The sequence below is a fragment of the Indicator indicator genome, chromosome 14, assembly GCF_027791375.1.
Source record: "Indicator indicator isolate 239-I01 chromosome 14, UM_Iind_1.1, whole genome shotgun sequence".
In the NCBI taxonomy this organism is placed as follows: domain Eukaryota; kingdom Metazoa; phylum Chordata; class Aves; order Piciformes; family Indicatoridae; genus Indicator; species Indicator indicator.
Window position 1 is genome coordinate 9,903,372 of NC_072023.1, and position 21,520 is coordinate 9,924,891.

Below are 21,520 nucleotides of genomic sequence, written 5' to 3' on the forward strand. Positions count from 1 at the left end.
TCACTGAAGAGGAAGATAGGGAGCTTCTGCTTAGCCCATACTGTGCCAAAAAAAAGAACAAAAAAGAAAGAAAAATAAAAAGCCCACTGAACTCCTACATTCTTTAGCAGCTTTGAAACCCCCTTCACAAGTCTATGGTGTGACATCCCTAAACACAACAAAGATTATCTGAAAGCAACTTAAAAATAAAAACAACTCAAAGGGAAAACAGGAATAAAATGAAGGAAGGGGACAGAGTCCTTCCCCTGCTAGCCCCTGCTTGGAGGCAAGCAAAACAGCACACACAGCCTCTTGCTCCACAGCACACCAGTCCATAGCATTCACAAGGCAAACATAGCATCATCTTCCTTTGCTTGCTTCCTGTGATGGCTGGCAGCAGGAGGGGAGATGGACGTCCCTGCTGAGGAGCTGGACAAGGTAGGTAGCCGGTCTGCAACTTTTGCTCGCTCTTCCAGAAACTTGTCAAACTCTGCAAGGGCAAGAGAAGAGCATTAGAAAGGAGGGAGGTCTGTGGAAGAGCCAAAGTGCTGCCAGCATCAGCTGGAGAAGGGTGTTGGCTGGCAAGCCTTACCTTCACTGGTGACCCCTTTTGCATCCTCTGACTCTCCCTAGGGAAGAAAGAGAAGAGCATGGTTAGAAGTAATGTATCCAAAGGCACCTCCACAGATATGGCTTTGTCAGAATAGAGACAGACCTGATAGCACTTCTCCCACTTCTGCAGTACAGATGTTAGAGTGGTCCTGAGCCTCAGTTCATTAGCTATGCCTCCCAGAAGGCTAATTATACTGATGTAGCATCCCTGTGTTCTCAGCTGTTCCTCCCCTCTTCCCTCTGTGCAGCCTGTGCCACACATTCAGCAGTGCCAGAGCTGTTGTACTGCCTAAAATCCATCCCTGCAGACAACTCTGGCAGGACTGCTGTCTCCAGAAAAGCAGCCCCTCACTTACCACATCAGTGGAGAGCCACTTTTCTATGTCTTCCATGAAATTGGCTTGGGGAACCGGCACCTAGGACACAAATGCAAAGAGTGATGAGGCCAAGAAAAAAAGAGGATGTTCCAGGAAACACACTCTGCCAAAAAGAAGAAAACCAAACCAAGCCAAAAGCTAACCCTCTCACTCCACCATTCAGTCAGCTCAGGTCCTTCCAAACTCAACCAGTGCCATTGCAAAGCTCTCCCAGCTACCAATGCCACCGCTCACCTGCTTCCTCTGCCCCATCCCCACCCAGACATGCAGAGTTTCCAGAACATGGGTCATAAAGCATCTGGTGGTTGGCTTTGGGGTATTATGACAGGACCAGGCTTTCCATTTTGGTGGACTCACAGTGGACGCTGACTGCTTGTGTTAGGCAACCATGGAACAAGAGATATGCTTTTCTCTACACCTCCTCTCTTCTACAAACCAGGGACAGCCTGATGGCAAAGTCTGCAATGATGCAGATATTGGGTACGGCAGGTTTGGCACTACATTAAGGAGGAAAGACACCTGCCAAGAAGTAATTATCTGGTAGGAGGATCACGGAGCACAGCAGGAGCTGACATCTCATCAAACTACAGAAACAGACCCATCAGAAAGAAAATCCTCTGCAATTACATTTTACTTCTAGTAGGAGGGACAGGGATAGCTCAGATGACTTCATGTCCCTGGCCAATTTAAGCACCAAACAGGCTCCTTCCTAGCGGACAGAGATAGCCCTGAAGGAAACCAGGTCCACTTCAAAACCCCAGAGCCTTTTCCAGTCACAAATTTCTGAACAAAGCTGAGCAAAGAGCAGCCCTTGTTGGAGGCTCCACAAGCAGAAGCACAAGAGGGTATTTATGGGAATTTATTTATTAGCCTCCTGTGATGTATAGGTCCCTTGCTCTCAGGGGAAGAGCAAGACCAAGGGAAAGTACTACCCCTTCTTATCAAGGACAGGCAGATTTCCCCAGACCAGGGCTCGGGTTCAGATGGTTAAAACAGCTGGCAGATGGATGAATAGGCATGGAAGAGGGTGTGTGAGATTAAGCAGGTTTCAAAGCGAGCTGGCTTTGTCTACCCAGAGAGGAACTCTTTGGGGTAGAAGTGCATTCAGGCACACTGGACAGCATGTGGAGAACCTTCCTAGAGCAGACATCATCAGTCTCGGCAGTGCCCATTCCAGAAGACAGGCTAACAAGCTTCAGACCTGAGAGTCTCAGTGTACCTGAGGGGATGTAATTGCAGGAATTCCTGCTGCTAAAAGACCAAATTCAACAGCCTGAAGGGTCAATCACTTTAGCCAGAGGAGAAGACTGTGAACAGGGTAAAAGCCAGAGCCTCCAAATGGGGCAGCTCATGCAGAGCAGGAGAGGCTGCAGCTGGAATGAATGGCAGCAGCCTTCCTCATAATGCCACTGGCTATTACCTTTGCCCAGACACCCATTCCAAAACAGACCCTCATCTAGTTCAAGACTGGCATATGTTCTCTTGGCCTCAGAGCTCCTAGGATTTCTTCCTGCAGACATGTTTACTTGAGGAAGAACTGGTGTTCTGCCTGCTTCCTTCCTAACCCTGGGTCTTCACTATTGGCCCAGACCAAGGTTGCTCCACTTCGGTTTGCTGTTTCTGTTGATGTCTGCTGTGCATTCTCACATGTTGTGCCAGCGCCACCTCGAGTTCATCAGCCCCAGCCTCCTTCCCCCGTGCTGGTGCTCCACGATCTCACCATTCCTTGCCGCATCATCCACTTAGTCAGTTGGGCTCCATCACTGGAGGCACCAGACTCCCCCTAATCGAGAAAGAGTCTGCACTGAAAGCTGCTATCACAGAGAGTAAGGGAGACATGACACAGTGGGTTAAGGGTTGGGAAAAGAACATATTAGTACTGGTGGCAACTTCTCTGATTGCAGAGGGAAGGCAACTGGACTTGGAAACCTGCTGAAGAGGAATAAAACATACATTTGCAGATGGAAATTTCCCTGCAGATCTAAGGAAGCCATCCTGTTACTGACTGAATTAACTCCAGACTTCACATAGTTCCCTGTCTCTGGGGTTTAAAGAATGAGATCTATACCTCAGGTAGGAAATGCAGGCTGTGGAGACTGGGAATTATTATCAAGTCATGTTAGATACTTGATTTTTTCAATCAGACTACATATTTATTGTGTTAGTGAGCAAGGAGGACACTCTCCTTCCTAGTGATGCACTAAAATCTCTGTGGCCACTTACCACTCCTGTGTTCTGCTGCCGGGCATCCAGGGCACCAGCAAGTCCTTTGGAGGCTTGGGGATCTTCGTACTTTACCCTGAAAGCATGAAGTTAGATAACACACAGGCTGATGAGATGCCTAAGAGTGGAATGCTCCTAAACATATATTCAGTGCTTCTGACTGCACAACTTTTCACCTCTTGTCATTCTGCTCCCAAGAGCTTCTAGAAAGGTGTGCAAAACACCTACTAAAGGTATATCTGACCACAAAACAGAGTGAGCTACTCACTGCAGCATCGCTTTGGGATACCACAGGTCAGCCCTGGCACACAACAGGAGGAACACAAGGCATCATATGAAAACAACCATCCAACAGAGGAGAACATAGAGCTACAACAGAGCTAGGTGTCATGGCACATCACTCGTGACACTTCTCTGAGGCCGACTGCAGAAGAGGCAACTAACACAGACTGACCAGAAGATTACAGCTACTTTATAAAGGACTTGAGCAACAAGCCTTACTTATCTACCTTCACAGACACAAGCACAGCTCAAAAAACATCTCTTAAACTGATACTGCTCAAGAAACGATGGTGGCAGAGACTCATTGGTCTACGCTACATAGGAAGTGAGAATGGATATTCAGAAGAGCCTAATGTTGCTTCAAGGTCTCCAGGTACACCATTATAGCAACCTCATTCCACACACAGACACATCTCACTCATAATCACCCTCACCCATTCCTGTGTCCCCTCTAGACTGTTACAACACATGCTAATGCCACATATCACCATTTGATCCATGCAGAGTGATGAAAAAAGTCTGTCTGTGCTGGAAGAATGAAGCCTCTCCCAGAAACTTTCCAAATGTCTCCTCTCCAGCTGCTCCAGGGCCCTTTTTTGCTGATCCATCAGACCATCAAGTGGAGCTGTTTCTGTTGGGGGCCAAGGGCTTTGGCCACCGGCGCTCGAACTTTTCAAAGAAGTGCTCATCAGTGAAGGGGCCACTGTGGACAATGGCATCAAGGATGAAGTACAACGCTGCTATCATGCCACTGATGAGGAAGAACGGCAGGAAAGGCTTGAGATGTTTCAAGCACTGCTTTCCTGAGACACACATGAAGCACAAGGGGGTCAGGAACAAACCCCACTGGCTCTGCCTGTGTCTCCTGCCAGCAGGTCCTGTCCAGGAGCAGCAGGGTAATGGGTCTGTTGAAACTGACAGAGACACTGAGAGCAGCGGCTGCTGAGTGAAATGGGAAACCTGAGCCAGTGAGAGTAGAGGCTACCTGGCAGGAGTGCAAGTGCAGGCAGATGGAGGGCAGTGAGGAATAAATAGAAGATGTCTTACTTGTGCAGAGATCACAAGCCACAGTCTGTGAGGATTGCACCACCATGGAAAGGATATGATTCCACCTCTGCCCAGATCTCCCTCAGCCTCCATCACTGAGCACATACCAGTGGCTCAGATTTCAGCCCCAGATTGGGTGCTGTTGGCTCCAGTGTGTTTTTGTCCCAGACTGCCTCTGTCCTCAGGCAGCACACCCTACAGGCGAAGTGGTGGGCAAACCCATGGGCAAAACACATCCAGTGTCTAAGGCCATAAGTTTCCCCACCATTTTTACCAGAAGTGGCCTGAGGAAGAGGAATGAAAGGAGACCTCATTAAGAGACCATAAGGTGCTACTGCCCAACTGCAGAACAAGGCATTCCAGTGGGTCTTTGAGGGCTGGAGGCAGCCATGAGCCTGTGGACTCTACTGCTTGGCAACTGATGGAGAGCAGTGGATGCCTCTGACAGGCAAAACAATGTAAAACAAAGCAGCCAGTCTCCAGCCAAAGGGATCTGGTCAGTACAGCTCTTGTGGGCTCCTCCCAGGACCAAGATTCAATGATCCACTCTTTGCAGTAGGGAAGAGACTTCTTCAGTTCACCCAGTACTATGGACAGTCAACTCTTAGTGCTTTACACACTATGGAGGAAGAATTACCAGTCCCACTTTCCAACAGGGAAGCTGAGGCACAGAGCAGTGCCCCCCTGGCAAGCAGCAATTGACTGCATACTTCCTTTGCCCCAGTTCAATATTCCATTGGGCTGCATCCATTCAGCAATTCCCAAATTCAACATCAGCCCAGAGAGGGCACAATGAGTTCAGAGACAAAGAAATTCAGCCAGTCCCACTTCACATTTTCATCTCCAGACAATGGTCACCCTAGCATATAGAGATCACTTCCTTCTCCCCATGTCCAGGAGGATGCTGTGAAGGCATCAGGAAGGACTGGAAACACAGAGGTCATCCTACAAACACTCTGTGTCAGGAGACTGCATTTCTATCACATCCTCCTGGGAGACATCCCAGGAAGTGCTGCTGGTTGGGGTCACAGCCCCAGCTGCCCTGAGCCCCACCTTGCCAGAAGGCAGGACAGGACACTGGGCTGCTACACTCACTCTTTGCGCTGCTCAGCCAGCGAGCTGCCACGGGTCAGGGCAAACATGTCAAACTCTTCTTCCAGCTTGCCAGAGGTGTTGAGGGTGCGTGGCCCTGCACTGATGCTGCTTGAGCCCAGGTCTGTGAGAAAGAGAGCAGGATGAGCAGGTAGCACACAGCAGTAAATGGAGGGTCATGGGCTTGAAGGGTGCTGGGTGGAAAGACGACATGAGAACAGGCTAAACTGCTCTAGGCCCACTCTTCTGTCCTGCCCCTCAGCTGCAGCATGGTCTAATGCGTGTGTGCACTGTCATGGGGTGAAGTAACAAAAGCAGTTTGTTTGCCTGCTCAGCAGCTATTTTTAGCTCAGTCTCAGGCAGCAGCAGCAACATCAATTTACTGCACTGATGCTGAAGGTTAGATATTCCTGACCATTTCAGATAGGGAATTGCCCTGGGCAAGAACCTCTAAGACAGATGAGTGGATTTTCATGATGCAGGCATAATCTGAAAATCCCTGACAAGAAAAACATCTTAATTGGCTTGTCTGTAAAAACAGCCTTGCCAGTTTTCTGTAGGTGCATCCATGCAGTACTGGATGTGCTCACAGTTAGCAAGAGTTTCAGTCAGTGTTATCTATGTAGGCTGTTGGTATGTGTTGAAGAACTCTCAGGACATCTCAGGCTTTCTGAGTAAACAACCTGTCAAATCCTGGGCTCGGAGCCCAAGATGCTTATGGCTGCATTTGTAGAACAGCTCAGGTGCTTCTCTTCTTCCAAACCACAATGATCACCCTGATACCACACAGGCTACTACACTGCTGTTAGGCACTGCAAAGGGAGCAACTTTCTCCCCTGTCCTGCTGAAAGGCCCAGTCCCTAGCCACAGCCTATTGCTGAGGTCCTTCTTAAGCCACATCTGCCTCCTACACAACATGAGGTGTGGACATATGCCATGACATGTTTATTAGTTGATAAAACACCCTATTTCTCTAGGTTACTTTGTGAATGAGACTAAATAATTTTGGGAGATGATTCAAGGGCATGAAAGGATTCCAAGAGGAGCAAAGGAGAAGGACTGAGGGGAAAACTGCATGGCAGCATACTCATTCCAGCCAGCTGAGAGGAGAGGTTGTTGGTGACTTCAGGCTGCTTCACTGCAGGACTACTGGGCCCCAGGTCAATCAAGCTGTTCTCTGCCTCATTTGGTGCCTTTGGAGAAAAAAAACCAAAAGAAGATAGAGTTTCTGAAGCCTGACACACCAACCCTTCAGTCCCATCTCACTGAACACTGGAGAGGGAAGCCTTTCTGTACCCATCAAAATACATCAGGTGTGAAGCCTTTCCTTGTGAGGAGGACAGCAATCAGAGAACTGGATGGGAATAGTGTCTTGGGGCAGAACATGCCTTGGTAGCCAGGCTCCCAGTTCTGCTGGATGTCAGTAAGTAGGGTAAGTGCTGGTTCAGAGGACAGGGCAATGCTCAGAGGACAAAGGGAGGCTCATAAGGTACTTGGGCCTCTCAACATTCAATACGAGGAAAGTGTTAACTGCTGCTGATCTCCTCTTGCTTTCTGGGTGAGAGAAAGGCTCCCACTAGCATGGAGGGAGAGGCTTGCAGTGGTAACTGGAGTGTCCTGCACACCAGCATGGCCTGGTGCAGCTGGGCTAGAAGAGCAAAGCCTACAGCTTGTAAGTGGGGCAGACTAAGCCTCACTCCAGCAGGACACTCCTGGACCTGCAGGACACAAATCAAACTGCACAGAGGGGAAGTTCTTCTGAGTTACCTTAACAGGCTGTCCTGTCCGAAGACGCTCAAACCTGCAAGAAAGATGACAGGATGCATTTCAGTAGTGCTTCTTCATCCACAGGCCAGGAGATTTCTTGTAAGGCTTGGCACAGTCTGCCCTTTCCTATGTGCTGGGAAAAGTGAACCATGGCTCAGGGTCCAATTCTCCCTCAAAGACACAACAACAAAGCTCGCAGAGTTGATGCCTCCTCAGAGATGGTGTGAAGAAGTTTCTCGTGATCCTCCAGAGCTACTTCAAACCCAACTCTCTCTACAGACACAGGGACTAAATTATCCAGGCTTCATCCTAGCTTAAGAGATGGGTTTTATGAAATAGAACGGAAAAAATGGGCAGGTCCTTTCTGCCTCAGAGCTAGAAAACCAAGTATTTTCATGCAGCTCCCTCCTCGTTCTTCTGGCTTATGCCACAGAGATGTCTTTATATTCCATCCATTACTTACACAGCAGTTTTGAAGGGACAGGAACACATCAGCAAAAGTGGAATTTTTTCTCAAAAATGGATGATACAGGCCGATACATCTTGAGCATTATATTCATGGGCAGATCAAAAGAATGAGATAGAAGGCCTTCAAGGGGCAGTAAACTCTTGTGGAAGAACAGGACAGAGAAGGAAGGAGACAGGTACCTTTCATGGCGCAGAAACACATTGTTGAGGTTGTCATTGATGATGAGCAGCTCTTCAGTGAGTTGTTCATGGAGGACACGAGGAATCAACTCCAGCACACGCTGCTGCATGGCTCTGCATGTCCGATTCAGCTCCTGCTCACAGCAAGGGTAAGTTACCACCCTGGTCAGGCTAAAGCTGAGCACTCACAGATTCTGGAAGTCTGACTAGGACAGAGAGACCCCAGAGGCTACTGGAGTCTATCAGCAAGAGTTGAAGGGCAACAGATACTAGAGTAAGAGATAAACTGTGTCTGAGATTTACAGACAATAATTGTATGCCTCTTATGTAGCACATCACCCAGAAAGAAAGGCCCTTGGTGACTACAAGTCCCCATATGGGCTCATTCCAGCCTCAGTAGTGCAACTTCGCTTGACCACTGAAACTCTACCTTCCCTGTGTCTCCCTTATTCCGTCACATCCTAATAAGCCCCACACTAAACTGTGCAGTGCAATTCTTCCTCATGCCTGGCATGTGTCATACCTCAGTCCACCAAGTCATTGCTAAATCAAGCTGCACATGTCAGCCCTCCTTGCTGCTAGCGTTCCTTACTTGCAGCAGCTCCAGGTCAGAAGGTTCAGCCTGGGATGGGACCAGCTCTGTCAACATCTCCGACATGACCTTCACATTTCCATTCACCACTTCCAGCTCACTGCGCAGCTTCCCGACCTGCAAATGGGAGGGGAAGTGACAGCTTTTCCTGAGAAGGCTGGAGGGACAGATGAAGTAGCTCTGAACAGCAGTGCACCACGGGTGTATCAAAGAGAATGGCTGCTGAGGAGCTCATTTGTCAGCACTCAGTTGGGCTCTTGGGAGCTCCCAGCAGAAGGAAGGTCCATTAATTACCATAAGGTTCATTTGATAGGAACAGATGTCAGGCCCTCACCTGAGATCTTTGGCCACTAGCCTAGCCTTGATTTTTAATAGCCAGCACAGGCTGCTGTTATGATTCAAATCCCTCCCTAGCTAGCAGACCCCATATGGCAGCCACTCAAATCATTTCATTTCCAAAGTGGTGCAAAAAAATGAATTCCCATTCAAAAGGTGAGCCTTGGCCAAGTGTGCAGTTGAAGCTTTATCTCTCTGGTTTCACAAGATGCTAATGAGCCTCTTGAGAAGGGTTTCTACCTTCTGTTCTGCAAGGGGATGCAACTCACTGACAGCTGGAGGTTTGGTGCTGAACTTGGTGTTGTAGGCAGTCAGGGTGAGAAAACAAGTGTGAAAGCCCTGGCTTTTGGAAACCACAGTCAGACAGCACTGATTCATATAAATTCAGCAGTGAAGCAGGATAAACAAAGATGATAAGGAGATTTCAATTAAGCTTCTGCTGTACTGCACTACAAAGTTGCAAACCTGTGTGTCTAAGTTTCCCAATTCCCTATAGCCAGGAGATCTTCCCTCTGCCTGCCCTGGTTGGGAAAACATAACCAATCATTTGGTGTTTGTGGTATCCCAGTTCATCACTGTGACCGCAATGGAGCTCTGGGGAGCTCTCAAGGGACTGTACTTTAGAGGAATGGCTTCTTGAGGACAGAGGCTGGGAAAGGACCAAGACAGCAGTCCCAGAACAGCGTTTGTGAAACAGCCACCAAACGCAGGAAGAATCGCCAGCACCACCAGGCACATGTCCAACTCACCTGCTCTGGTGTGGGTGTGATGGGAGAGTCACTGGATGTTCCCTTCCCAGTGGGCAGGGTGACAGGGTGGAGGATGGACTCCATCTGCTGAGGTGAGTTGACCACAGGCGAATTCTGTCCTGATTGGATGTTGGAGCTGTACACAGTCTACAGACAAAGGTGGGAAATATCAAAGAGAGAAGGAGATGTCAGACATTCATAGCTGATAGGGCAGTGCAAATAGGAGAGAAATGTTGATGGGAACTCTGCATGTACTTTCAATAGCTCTTTCAGCAAACAGGCTGTCCTGGAGCTTGTTACTCCCCAGTAGCCTTCTAAACACAAGCTAGAGTTCCTGAAGTCCCTTCATAGATGCACAATGGCAGCTGCCCAACAACCTCCCCTTCAGTAATGCTCCCATACCCTCTGTGGTGTGTGGATGGGCGACAGCATGTCCAGATCAGTCATGGGGAACTCCAGGCCCTTCCGTCTCAGGTCTTCATAGACAGCAACAACACCAGTCAGGTCTGGGGAGCTGCGGAAGGCGTCGGCCCAGGACTGGGAAGAAGAAGATAGTACAGCCCACTGTCATTGACAGCAGCCTTCTGTACAGACACCTAACGACAAACCTCCCTGAACTGCCCCACAGCACTGACCTCTCGGCTCACCTGAATGAGGGTCAGCACCTTGTCATGCACTATGGCAGGTGGATTGTTCTTGGGCAGGATTGTTCTCACCAGGACATTTTCTACAAAGTCCTGGCTGGACACAAGGACATGGAAGCGATGGCCACAGTTCTTGACGCATGTCTCCAGGACCTTCAAAGACAATGAAGCATTAGGCCTTCTCTGCCTACATGTGTTTGCCTTGCTGGCTTTAGGTACTTGTGTCATTTCAGCCAGGGACTCAGTTTTACAACAGGATACCACAAAGCTGAGGAAGAGACCTGACCACTCACCGTCAAAGCCAGCATAACTTCATGGAAGTTCTTATTGCCTACAATTCTCTTCTTAATGGCTCGGAAGGCATCTTTGGGCCTGCAGGAGAAATCATATGAAAAAAGATTATTAGAAGGTTGAGAGGTTCATTGCACAAAGAAACAAAGCTAACCAGCCACTCTTTCTGGATTCCTCATACTCAGCAGAGGAGTTTCCCCATCATGTTTTCAGCAATGACTGGTAAAGCAGCTTCTGTCTGTGATTCTGCAAGAGGAGTAGGGTCCTGCTGATGAGTGATGGTACTGAAATTGGAGGCCTCTGTGCTGACATCTGCAACAATTCAAGGTGGACAGGACACAACAGAGAGCAGAGTTAAAGCACTGCTTGGGGGAGGAGCAAAATCTCATGGCAGGCTGAAGAGGAAGAGATCATAAAAAAGCTTGGCATGGGTTAGAAACAAGAAGGAGAGCAAGCTGCAGTAATCCCTGTGATGTTTGGAGAGAAACTGTTTAACAATATTTCCCTGGAGGAAAGGAGGCTAAAAAGCAGCAGGGAGATGCAGTGGCAAAATCTTCCCTATATTGCAGGTAGGCAAGAGAGCAGCAGCATAGCAGTGTCTCCTTAGCCATTCTCAGAGGGGAGAAGCACTGTGGTCTCAGCCCACTATGTTCTCATGAGAGGGCACAAATGAACAAAAGTGCTCTGGCAGAGGACAAGAAGAAAGGCTCAGCTGGAAGAGCAGCAATGCTGGAGAAGAGTGGGATGGACACATTGAGGCAAGGAGGAAGGCAGCAGCAATTGGCCCATGGGGCAGGATGGATGAAATGCATGAGCACTAGCAGAGAAATGGGAGAACCCACCATGCCAGGAGGGTACAGCTGTGTTACCAGGTGCCCAGAACAGAAATACCAAATGGCCTCAGCTTGGGAGTGAGAACTGTGAGCAGAGGCAGGGATAGCATGGATGAGAAGTGGTGACAGATCTGTGATAAAGATGTTTGACTTTGTTTTCACATAACTATGAAGCTGAAAACTGGGCTTGCTAATCCTGTCAGCGTCACTGTGGGGTAGGACAGCAGGAGTGAAACCTACATTCTTTACTCCATGTAGCACCTTCCTTTTTTTTCACATGCTGCTCTTGACATCTTTACCGTGAGAAGAGGTAGTCCCAGTTGAATTCACTGGCAAATCCCCAGTCCAGAGTTAACAGGTCTGGCAGATTTCTAAATGTCTCCCTGCAGGAAGAGGGATACAAGGGCTCCCCCACCCACTTTGTGACCATACATGAAAATACCTGAGAAATGAACCCCAGCAGAACTTGCACAGTCAGAGGACAAAATAGCAGCCTGAGATTTTCCTCCCTCCTCAGCCACCAGCCTGTAGATTTTTGCATTCCCAGAGGAGAGAAGGAGAGGAGTATGAAAGAGGAGTAAAACTAAGTGGAAAAACTGCAAACATGCCTTTGGGAGATGGGGAGGCAGCCTGGCTTGAATCAAGGTTTCTCTGGGGACCCTGAAGGCATGTTTGAATGGCTCCCAGTGCTCACAAAGATTACAAGGAAGCATCTAACAGATGCTCTGACAGCTTTGCTGTGTCTCTAGGTCTCCTAGCAGAGTCTTGTCTAAGGCACTCTGGGGAAGCCTAGACTCTTACCTCCACCGGTGTATGCTATCACTGCAGTCTAGGGATGCAGTGTTACAGAGTGTGCTGGGACCTGCCACTGGATGTGTGAGCCCTGCCAGCTCCCTTACCCTTCTTCAGTCTCATTAATGATGTCACAGATCTCCATGTTGAGAGCCCAGTCCTCGCTCCGCAGGGACCCATCTGTAGCTCTCTCTGGAAAACAGAAACCAAGACACAGCAAGGCTAAGAGCAGCCCTGGCACTCTTATGAGCTGCTGTCAATTCACCCCAGTGCCCAGACACTTCTTCCCTGGTTCCACCACAACACGCGAGGAGGGCAATCCGGCTGCAAAGTCCAGGCCACCTAGTGCTCCCCGCTAGGTGTCACCACCGCAGAGCACACGGCTGGCCGGCACTGGGACGGGCGCTTGCTCAATTTACCACTCCTGCTACCAACACACAATCACACACCGTGTGGTCTCTGGTGTTCCGCAAGCAAAAGGAGAGGGCTCAGCATGACTTCTGCTGCACGGCTGCAGAAATGGGGGCATATTGGTTCTGTTGCTTTAGAGCCAGAAACCGTGAGTTTGATATGCTCATGCCGACAGAGATCTGTCAGTAGCACCATTATTGGTTCGCACCAAATCAAGGACACAAAAGAATCAACCCCCTTTTTTTTTTTTTTTAACATGAGCCTTACGAAAGCAAACCAGCACACATAAACAGCCAAAGCAGGGCTCTCTCTCATTTAACATTTACCTTTCTCCCCTGAACTTCTGGCCTCCGAGGAGTATAGACAGAAGGGGACTGCAAGCTGAACTCAAAACAATATTGTTCCAGCTCTTTATTGTGTGCTCTTTAATTAGGAATTCCTCAGTCAGCCTTGATGCTATTCAAGGCAGAGATTTGGGAGCTATTACTGAGAGCACCAGTGACTCCACCCTATAATCAGCCATGTCTTGGTCCTAGCTGTGCTGGACTGACTGATACCCTCAGGGACATCACCAGAGGCTGAGGGAAAGAGATCTGCCAGCGGGGCAGGCAGGACCCCTGCAGGCACTCTCCAGACCATGGGAAAACACAGAGACACAGCAGATGGCAAAATGAGGACAAGAACCATCCTTCCCATCTCTCTCATCCTATAAAATGCCTGACTTATCACTAGGGCAAGAGAATTAAAACTAATCAGACCGGTTTAGCACCTACCAGGTGCTCTTCAGGAGAATGCAGGCCCAACAGGGAACTAAAGAGAAGTGCCTGCATTTTTAAAACTGCTGTCCCTGCAAAATCTGGAGCTGGCCCTTGATGTTGTGGGTACTCTACTCCTTTGGAGAGGCCCTTTCTCTGCAGAGCTGATTCTTTTTTCTTTTTTGCTTTTGACCTAGCAGCTAACGATCCCTTTGTGAGAATGAAAATAAATGCGTGCTCACACAGTAATGAGATAGAGCCATAACATAGTAAAAAAATGTTTTAAACTCCTGCCTGGCTAAGCATATCCATCATGTTTTGGGATGCCCCGTTTTTGAGGGTCAGGCAGAGAGCTATTCACAGTACTTGTAACACAGCCTCTTAGACACACATCCCACAGATTACACACCACAGCATGGAGCTACCTATCTGCATTTTATCACAATCCAGCCACCACCTTTTCTGTTGACTGCATAAAGTATTGATTACTGAGTGATGAGGCTGATTACATTGTGGCCACAGCCAGATGGAAGACAGCAAACAAGGGAAGAGTGGCAGAATGTCCTTGATGCTCTTCCACCTTTCTGGCAGCCACTGTAACGTTCTAGAGGTCTCTTGATTCAGGTGAATTTTTGTCACTTTGTGTATTAATTTTATATGGGAATCCTGGTCTCTTATGTATCTAAGCTTCCTCAGGAAGGCACAGGAGATAGCACTGCACTGAATGATGTGGTGGGGAATATATCCAGAGCTGTGGGCCACAGGGGAGCATGTCTGGTGCACCATAGCATGTAACAATGAACGAGTGAAGCTGTGGTAATACATAGGGAAAAACTGTTTCTTTAAGGGCTCCTGTGGGATCCAGACTTAGTACAGTAGCAGAAGTCCAGGTTCCCTCCTGCTCTGGGACACCACATGGCCAGCCTTGCTGGCAGGCAGATTGCAGCTCAGGTCAGTCTGATGGATTTGGCTCTCATGATCACGAAGCCTAGCCTTCACTCACACTCTCCTTCAGCATACCCTGTTCACGACACACTTTGGTTTGAAACCTGGCCTGGGCAGAAGTTTCTCTGTGCTGTTTGCTGCCTCTGTCCATGAAGCACATGAATCAGTCACACAGGATTGCTCTACTGAAAGGAAGTTCATTCTTCTCACCCCTGAAGAAAAACACAGCATATGGAAAGAAGAAAGAACCCCACACCTCAGGAACAGGGCCAAATCTGGTGGGAAGCTCTGAGCTACAGAAGAAATCAAGGATGAAACAAAACTACCTTTAATCATCTAGTCATGGAATCTTAGAAAAGTACTTCCTGTTCAAGTCTCCCCAACTCTTTGCATCCTCATTTTCATTGTACACAAACAAGAACTGGGCCTGCAAACACCCTTCTCTTGCTTCCCTATGTTTGGTGGCACTCTGTAACCTGCTCCCCATCACCACCCCTTTTCCTCCAAACACATCAGTCCTGCCAAGGTCAGGCAGTAGGTTTGCTTTACAGACAGGAATGCAAACAAACCATGCATGCTCCTTCACCTGGCTGGCCACTAATTGGAAAATGAGGCTTCCTCAGAAGTGACACACACCACCCCACTTAAAACGCTGTGGTGTGGTCATCCTGCTACCGTCACTCCTGTTCACGTGCTGCTCAACGAAGAGCTGCAGGAAGGAAGCAAGCCTGCCATAATCCTGCAACAAAGGCTCAAAAAAAATAAAGCTGGAAGAGCAGTAGGGCATATGGAAAACAGGAACGTGACCATGAGGCATTTCCCAAGGACAAAACACTTGAATTTATCCAGAACAGATTCAGGCCTGGCCTAGGAGGCCTCAGGAGAGCTGGAGCTAATGCATTTTAAATCCTCCTTGCTTGCTTCCAAGCACCAAGGGACTCTCCAAGCCTAGTAAGAGATGCCAGAGTTTTCTCTGAAATCCTGAAGTTTATCCTTTCACTAAAACCTGCAGAAAGGAAGCAAACAAAGCCTGTTCATTAGTCACATGAAGGATCAGAGTGGCTGGCCCCATTTCACGAGCTGTAATTAGCACATGAGCTGTCTGCCCCTCATGAAATCCGAGCCTAGGATGGCTGGGGACAGCGGCAAGTTCCTAAACCCAGCAAGAACAGGAGGCAGGACCCAGTTGCCTGCTAGCACCCTGCGTGGCAGGGCTCATCAGACAGCATTTATTTCTGTGCACTAATGAGCTGAGCCTGACCTGCCACAGATAATTCCCTCCTGACCAAGGTTATCAGCGAGCGTATGAGGACCATCTCCCTCCAAGCTTGGAACCAACTGGCTGGCTGTCGAATGTACAGGAGGCCCCTCACTGGGCCACTTCAAAGCCACATTGTTTTGGCAGCCTGTCTGGCTTCCCGGGTGTGACAGCATTGGGGTTTCTCTGATTCCAGCCTGCTGCTTCACAAATTGCTTGGATCAACCCAGAACCATAGAGGACTGTGGTATGGGTTGAACCAGAGCATCAGCTCTTTTCCTGCCTGGCATTCAAAATGCTCCTGCTGACTGCAACTAGGTAATAAAAGTTATCTGGAATTGTCATCTGGAAAGAACTCTGAGCTTGGCATAACTGACAAAATGAAGCTGTGCACTGCTTCATGACATGAGTAAATTTCACAGCTTTGCTTCTTTCCAGGTTTCTTGTCTCTGCCCTCATGGCAGGGGAGAGCTCACCGTGGGGCTGGCAGTCCCACCCAGCCACTCTGCAGCTGCACACTGGCAGGACAGTCAACAGCACAAGAAAGTTTAGGAGCTGGGGACAGAAGTTACTGCACAGGCTCCTGTCCTCTTTGCTCCCCATCACAGACCTGAAGCATCCATAACTGGGCAGGCACCGCTTGAGCAACCCTTTGCCTGTGACATGCTCTGCTATAGATCATCAGAAACTGTGTGCTCCTCCCCCAAGCCAAGCCAAGCCCTTAACCAGCATCCTTACAGTGCTCAGTCATGCTGTCTTTAAATTCCTTAGTAAAACATCAAGCACCTTTTCACCCATTTTAACCAGGTCTGAGGGCATGAGCATTTCACTGCACGAGACACTGTAGATTCAGCAGAAAGCAACACGAGAGTCTTTTCTCCCAGCCTCTCTTCAATTCAAAACCCCCTGGTGCAAGTCAGCCTCCTGTACAAAGTCTCCTTGCTAAGCCTCATGCTTTTGCTTCCCTTGAAACGTCAGCATCAGCTCAGTCAGGACTCCACCATTTAGCTGATTTGCTCCTCTGAAGACAGAGGGGAAAAGGCACTTTCTAGAGAGCGGAGGTACACCTTCAAACTCAATTCAAGGATGGTGATGGACACAGACTTCTGCTGACATAGTGCTATGGGTATTTGGGTCTCTGAATTTCTGCTTCTTTCCTGTGAATCACCTTAAACTTTTTGGGATCAAATTACTTTTTTACGGGTACCCTTTCTCCTGTCCTCCATACAGAGGGTGCACAGAAGACAAGACAACATCTTTTCGAGAAGCACTACCTTTCAGGGACCCATCTGGTTCTGACAGGAGCCCACCAGCTCCCAAGGTCCCAGCTCATAGAGGGGTGCAGGGACACCTGCAAGGAAGGATCCAAATGGCTGTTGGGATTTTTCTGGCATATTGTGTTGTCTCTACCCCTCTTCCTCACCCCAAAGCCTCTCTTAACTGTTCCTTCTTTACAGTCTCAGGTTTTCCTTCTTCTCATATTTAAACCAACTCCCAAAACATAAAAAATCCTGGCCATCCCCGTGCCACACCATTACTTCTCTCCCTTGTCTGTCCTCACTCACAGAAATAACTCACTCTTTCTCTTTCAGTGTTGCTGTAATTACTGGTTATTTCAGAATTCCAGGGTCAGGAGGCACATTCATGGTTTCCTCTCCATTCTCTCACTCAGAGCACCTCCTTGAAATAAGGTCTTCCATTTTGAAGTATCTCTTAGCTCCCACATGGAGGTGCAGTGGATTTCCTTTTTGAGAAGGTAATCCAAACTATGATGCTTCAACAGTCTTTGGAAGTTTCCCCACTGGTCAGAAGTACTGTGTTAAAAAAAACAACAACCAACACCCACACCACAAAACCAAATGCCAAAAACCCCCTTACATGTCTGTATTCATCTTACTTGGGAAGAGACATCACAGTTCAAAAACAGTAACAGAGGCAACTTTTGTGAAAAAAATTTGGGACTAGGTGTAAGAAGCTATAAAACCTACTCCTCTGAAGCTGAATCATTCTGTGACAGACCACTGAGATTATCTGAGCACCGGTTTCCTTGTCAGCAAAATAAATGGGACTTACTAGATTAACATTAATGAAGGAATTTGAGAATGTCGCTACATTGTGCCACAGAGGATTTTTTTTTATTCCTTAGCCTTCATCTAAAGCTATTTTAGTCTTTAAAAGCTGTACCAGGCACACATGACTTTACCCAAGCAATTTACAAGGACACAGTATTAGCTTTTTGCAGACAGCCCAAAGCAGCAGTGCTATGCAGGTTTGGTGATCAGGCTCATGGGCTCAACATGCAGCTGCTGCAGACCTACCAAACAAGTTTGGGTTAGTCATGTCCGCGTCTCAAATTAAACGGGGAAGATAGCATTTATCCCTGTCCCCAGGATGTTGATAGGCAATGTTCAAAAGGACAAAACATTCATATTTTCAGCCACCAGCTCTTTCAAGTCCTCCACACTGAGTTCCTTTCTCATAACCCAGATCAACCTCAGTCATTAAGATCTCTCTACTGTCACATCTGTGGTACTAAGGAGTCTAAGCTCCTGTTTGACAACACTGTTGAAATACTTTTTTCTTCTTATTTGCTGTTGGTTTGTTGCTTGAAAATCCCCTTCTTTAATCTCAGAGGGAACTCACTTAAAATATGGCTACTATATTGATCAGAAGATCCAGAGGGCAGGAAATTATCTGTGACATCTAAAGATAACTTCAGATCACGTCTACCCAAGCACAAAAACGTATCTGATGCATTCACTGAGGGAATCAAAGAGCATTCATTATGGAAAGGGCAGGAGATGGCTTCTCCTGGAAAGTGTCATGATACATGTGATATTCATCTGGGAAGACATCAAAGAGGAGGTTTTAGTTACTGAAAACCATCCCTGGTGATTCTTCCCCCAAATTGCTGTAGTGCATCTCACCTATCTTGTCCTGACACTAGAGTGGCACATTGCAGTGTTCCAAATTCACATGATTTGGACAGTGCTTTGGGTATGCTCTAATTTAAGCAGTGTTATAAACGGGAAGCAGCTGCTTTCTCCCTTCCCACTCCAGCCACAGCAGCACATTCACCCATGCAAGCACACCAAAACCTACTGAATCAGGGACTAGATGTTCACAGTGAAGAACAAAGGTCTCCACAGGTGACAAAAAGCAAAACTGAGCAAGTACATAAACTTACAAATGGCTGTAGTACAAGCTGGGGAGTTTAAACAGGCAACATCAACCTTCAAGAACGACTTAAAGACACTTAGACAATAAAACATGAGAATACAAGAACCTTGAAGTATTTTAAGAACTGCATCTGTTTTGAGACCAGTGTAACTGTTAATGGCCTTGTTCTAACTAACATCTCTTTGCTCCACTTTCTCAGACGATGTCCTTCTCCTGAGTTCATCTAGTCGACCTGAGCATGGGAACCGAGACTGTTATGTGCATGGGCCTGCAAGGTCACAGAGTGGACACTACGTTCCTGCTGTTGATTTCACTGCTGGAGCTGGTACTTAACTCTGTGAGGAGGCTCATGGTGCAGGGGAGGTGCTCTCCACAGAGCCAAGGCTGGGAAGCTCTGGGTGAGCGGCTATCTCTGGTGTGCCCAGAGTGCTTATCCTTCAGGTGGGGAACAGTGATCCGACTAGGTGTGTTGCACAGGGCCACCCCAAAGGCCTATTCCCCGAGCAGCCTCCAGCACAGAAGTATCTGCCCAAAGCAACCCGGTCACCTCAGGGCAGTGCGGCCTCTTCCCACCCCGAATGAGACAGGCTGGAACCCAGACAATCGGCGATTCCCGCTGTGCCCCCTGATAGGACCCCGCTTGCCCCGCGAAGCCCCCAGAGAGGTGCAGGTGGGAATGGCCTCGAGCCAATCACGGGCCTCGGCTCTACCGGGGGGCGTGGCTCACACCGCCGCTGCCCCTTTAAGTAAGGAAACTTCTTGCCACCTAGACCCCCTCATGCTCGGATTGGCTGGTGGGGCCGCCTCCGGAGCCGCCTCCGGCTGCGCGTCCGCTATTGGTCGGCAGTGCCCGTCAATCAAAGCGGGACTCTTCCCTCACTGGTCAATGCAGTTTCCGTCCCAACGCGGAGGCGGGGGTTGCCGCTTCCCGGAGGAAGGGGTCCGGCAGGCTTGCGAGCGCCACCGGGGGTACGGTGAGGGGAGGGCGAGCGGGTGGGCAGGGAAGGTCGCGGAGGCGCGCGGCCGCGGTGTCTCACCAATGCGCTGCCCTACGGGAGAGCTGAAGGGGTTCCCCAGCAGAAAGTCCATCGCCGCCGCGCCGCGATCAGCTGACGCCGCCTCTCACGTGACTCGCGCGCCGGGCTGGGGCGGATCCCACCCGGCCTTCGTTGTGACGCCGGTAGCCGCCGCCCGGGAGGGGCGCCCAATTTGGCCCGCCCTGGCCCCGCCGTGGGGCTGAGGAACGGAGCGGTGCCACCGCCGCTCGCCGACCCCGACCTGGCAGCTGATAAGGCAAAGGCAAGGTTGGTGGCGCGTCCCTGGCCAGCAGGATCCGAGAGCCTCCCTCGCAGGAGTCGTGCAGAAAACCCCCGAGCTCGACTCGTGCCCCAAATACACGAAAGCCTGTAGCGATGGGTTCCTAGATTTCCGTAATCCTGTGCTGGAGCGTTCTCGTACAGGGTACACGGGCCGGTCAGGGAGGCACCGTGTTCCGCAGCATCCTGCAAGCGTGAGCCATCGCCCCGCCCCAGCCGAGCCTGCGATGGACTGACGCTCATTCCCTGGAAATGGGGACGTGTTAATAGCGGCCGCAAATTAGGATTTAACACCGCCCCGCCTGACATCCCGTCAGAACACGCTTGCCCGAGCCCTGTGTGCTCTTAACGACACCGCAAACCAGTGTAGGGACGAGGCAGCACGGAACAGAAACGCCCCGAAGGCACCTGCAGTGCTCGTTGGTTCATCTCCGTTCAAAAAAAGGTTCTCAAGCGTTCAGCGACCTCTTTGGCGACGTTTTGAGTGACCTGTGCTACTGGCAACACCACGGCTTGCCTGCACTCAATGAGTTTAATGAGTTTTAGAACTGGATGCGTTGCGCTGAGAAACATTAAATACTAGTAGTAACACCAGTAGCAGAAAACACATTGCATGCCAGAAATGAACGACAATACTCCAAATGTTAAAAAAAATTATATTGTAAGTACAGTACAAAAAAAGTTTCTTTGTATAATTGCAATGTAATCTAGATCAAACAGCAAGGAAATAACAAAAAATATAAAAACTGCTAAATGTTGCCAAAGTTTTCCCGCTAGCACCAAATACCACAAGATACAGATTATACAAAGTGTTCAAATTTTAATAAAAATACAATACACCAGGGCTGTGTGTGTTTTTTACTCTTGAAGAGTTTTCCATTGTACAGATGACAAAGCTAAAGCTCATCCCCTTCTGTTCCTTTGAGAACAGATCTCCCCCTTCACCTGCCATGCTTTCAACTGTAAAGGGCTGGAAGGAGACAGTGATTTTGTGCCATTCCCAAAAGCAGATGCTTTAGTATGGGTCAGGATCTTAAGTGGGATCAGACTGCCTCCCTCCCAGGCTCTTCCCAGTTCCAGGCTCACTGGGATTAGTCACATATGCAAGCTCTGGTCTGGTGCTTGGGTTGAGAACTTGTAGCCCGAGAACCTTCTGCCTCTTTCTCTGAGTGAGAAAACTTAAGCCTGTACTGAGAAAAATATGTAAGAGACAGGCTACCTTGTACAGGCATGGGTGGGGAATACATGATAAAGGGGAACAGGGGAGAGAAACCCTCCTGCACACCTGAGGATTTCATTGAAATGTGATTTGGGGGTCAGACATAATGAAGGACAGCTCATTTTCAACTGCCCTGAAAAAACAGAGGCTAGACTTCAGATTGGAAGTAAAT

General features: G+C 48.8%; 1 protein-coding gene across 3 annotated transcripts; it reads right to left on the bottom strand.

Annotated features, from left to right (window-relative positions):
- Positions 1-234: 234 nt before the first annotated feature.
- On the bottom strand, positions 235-19,902 carry TOM1 (target of myb1 membrane trafficking protein). Of its 3 annotated transcripts, none has more exons than XM_054386386.1 (15): positions 19,851-19,902; positions 12,372-12,456; positions 10,642-10,720; positions 10,352-10,501; positions 10,107-10,241; positions 9,705-9,851; positions 8,620-8,736; positions 8,028-8,161; positions 7,380-7,413; positions 6,700-6,805; positions 5,616-5,736; positions 3,192-3,267; positions 948-1,007; positions 572-608; positions 235-469 (listed from the first exon to the last, which is right to left on the bottom strand). In XM_054386386.1, exons 1-15 carry the CDS (start codon positions 19,900-19,902, stop codon positions 321-323), a joined length of 1,482 nt encoding a protein of 493 aa, XP_054242361.1. In that variant the 3' UTR covers positions 235-320. The 3 variants fall into 3 exon arrangements, with proteins under 3 accessions (XP_054242361.1, XP_054242362.1, XP_054242363.1); XM_054386387.1 differs by having other exon boundaries at positions 235-467; positions 567-608; XM_054386388.1 differs by lacking the exon at positions 10,107-10,241.
- Positions 19,903-21,520: the final 1,618 nt, after the last annotated feature.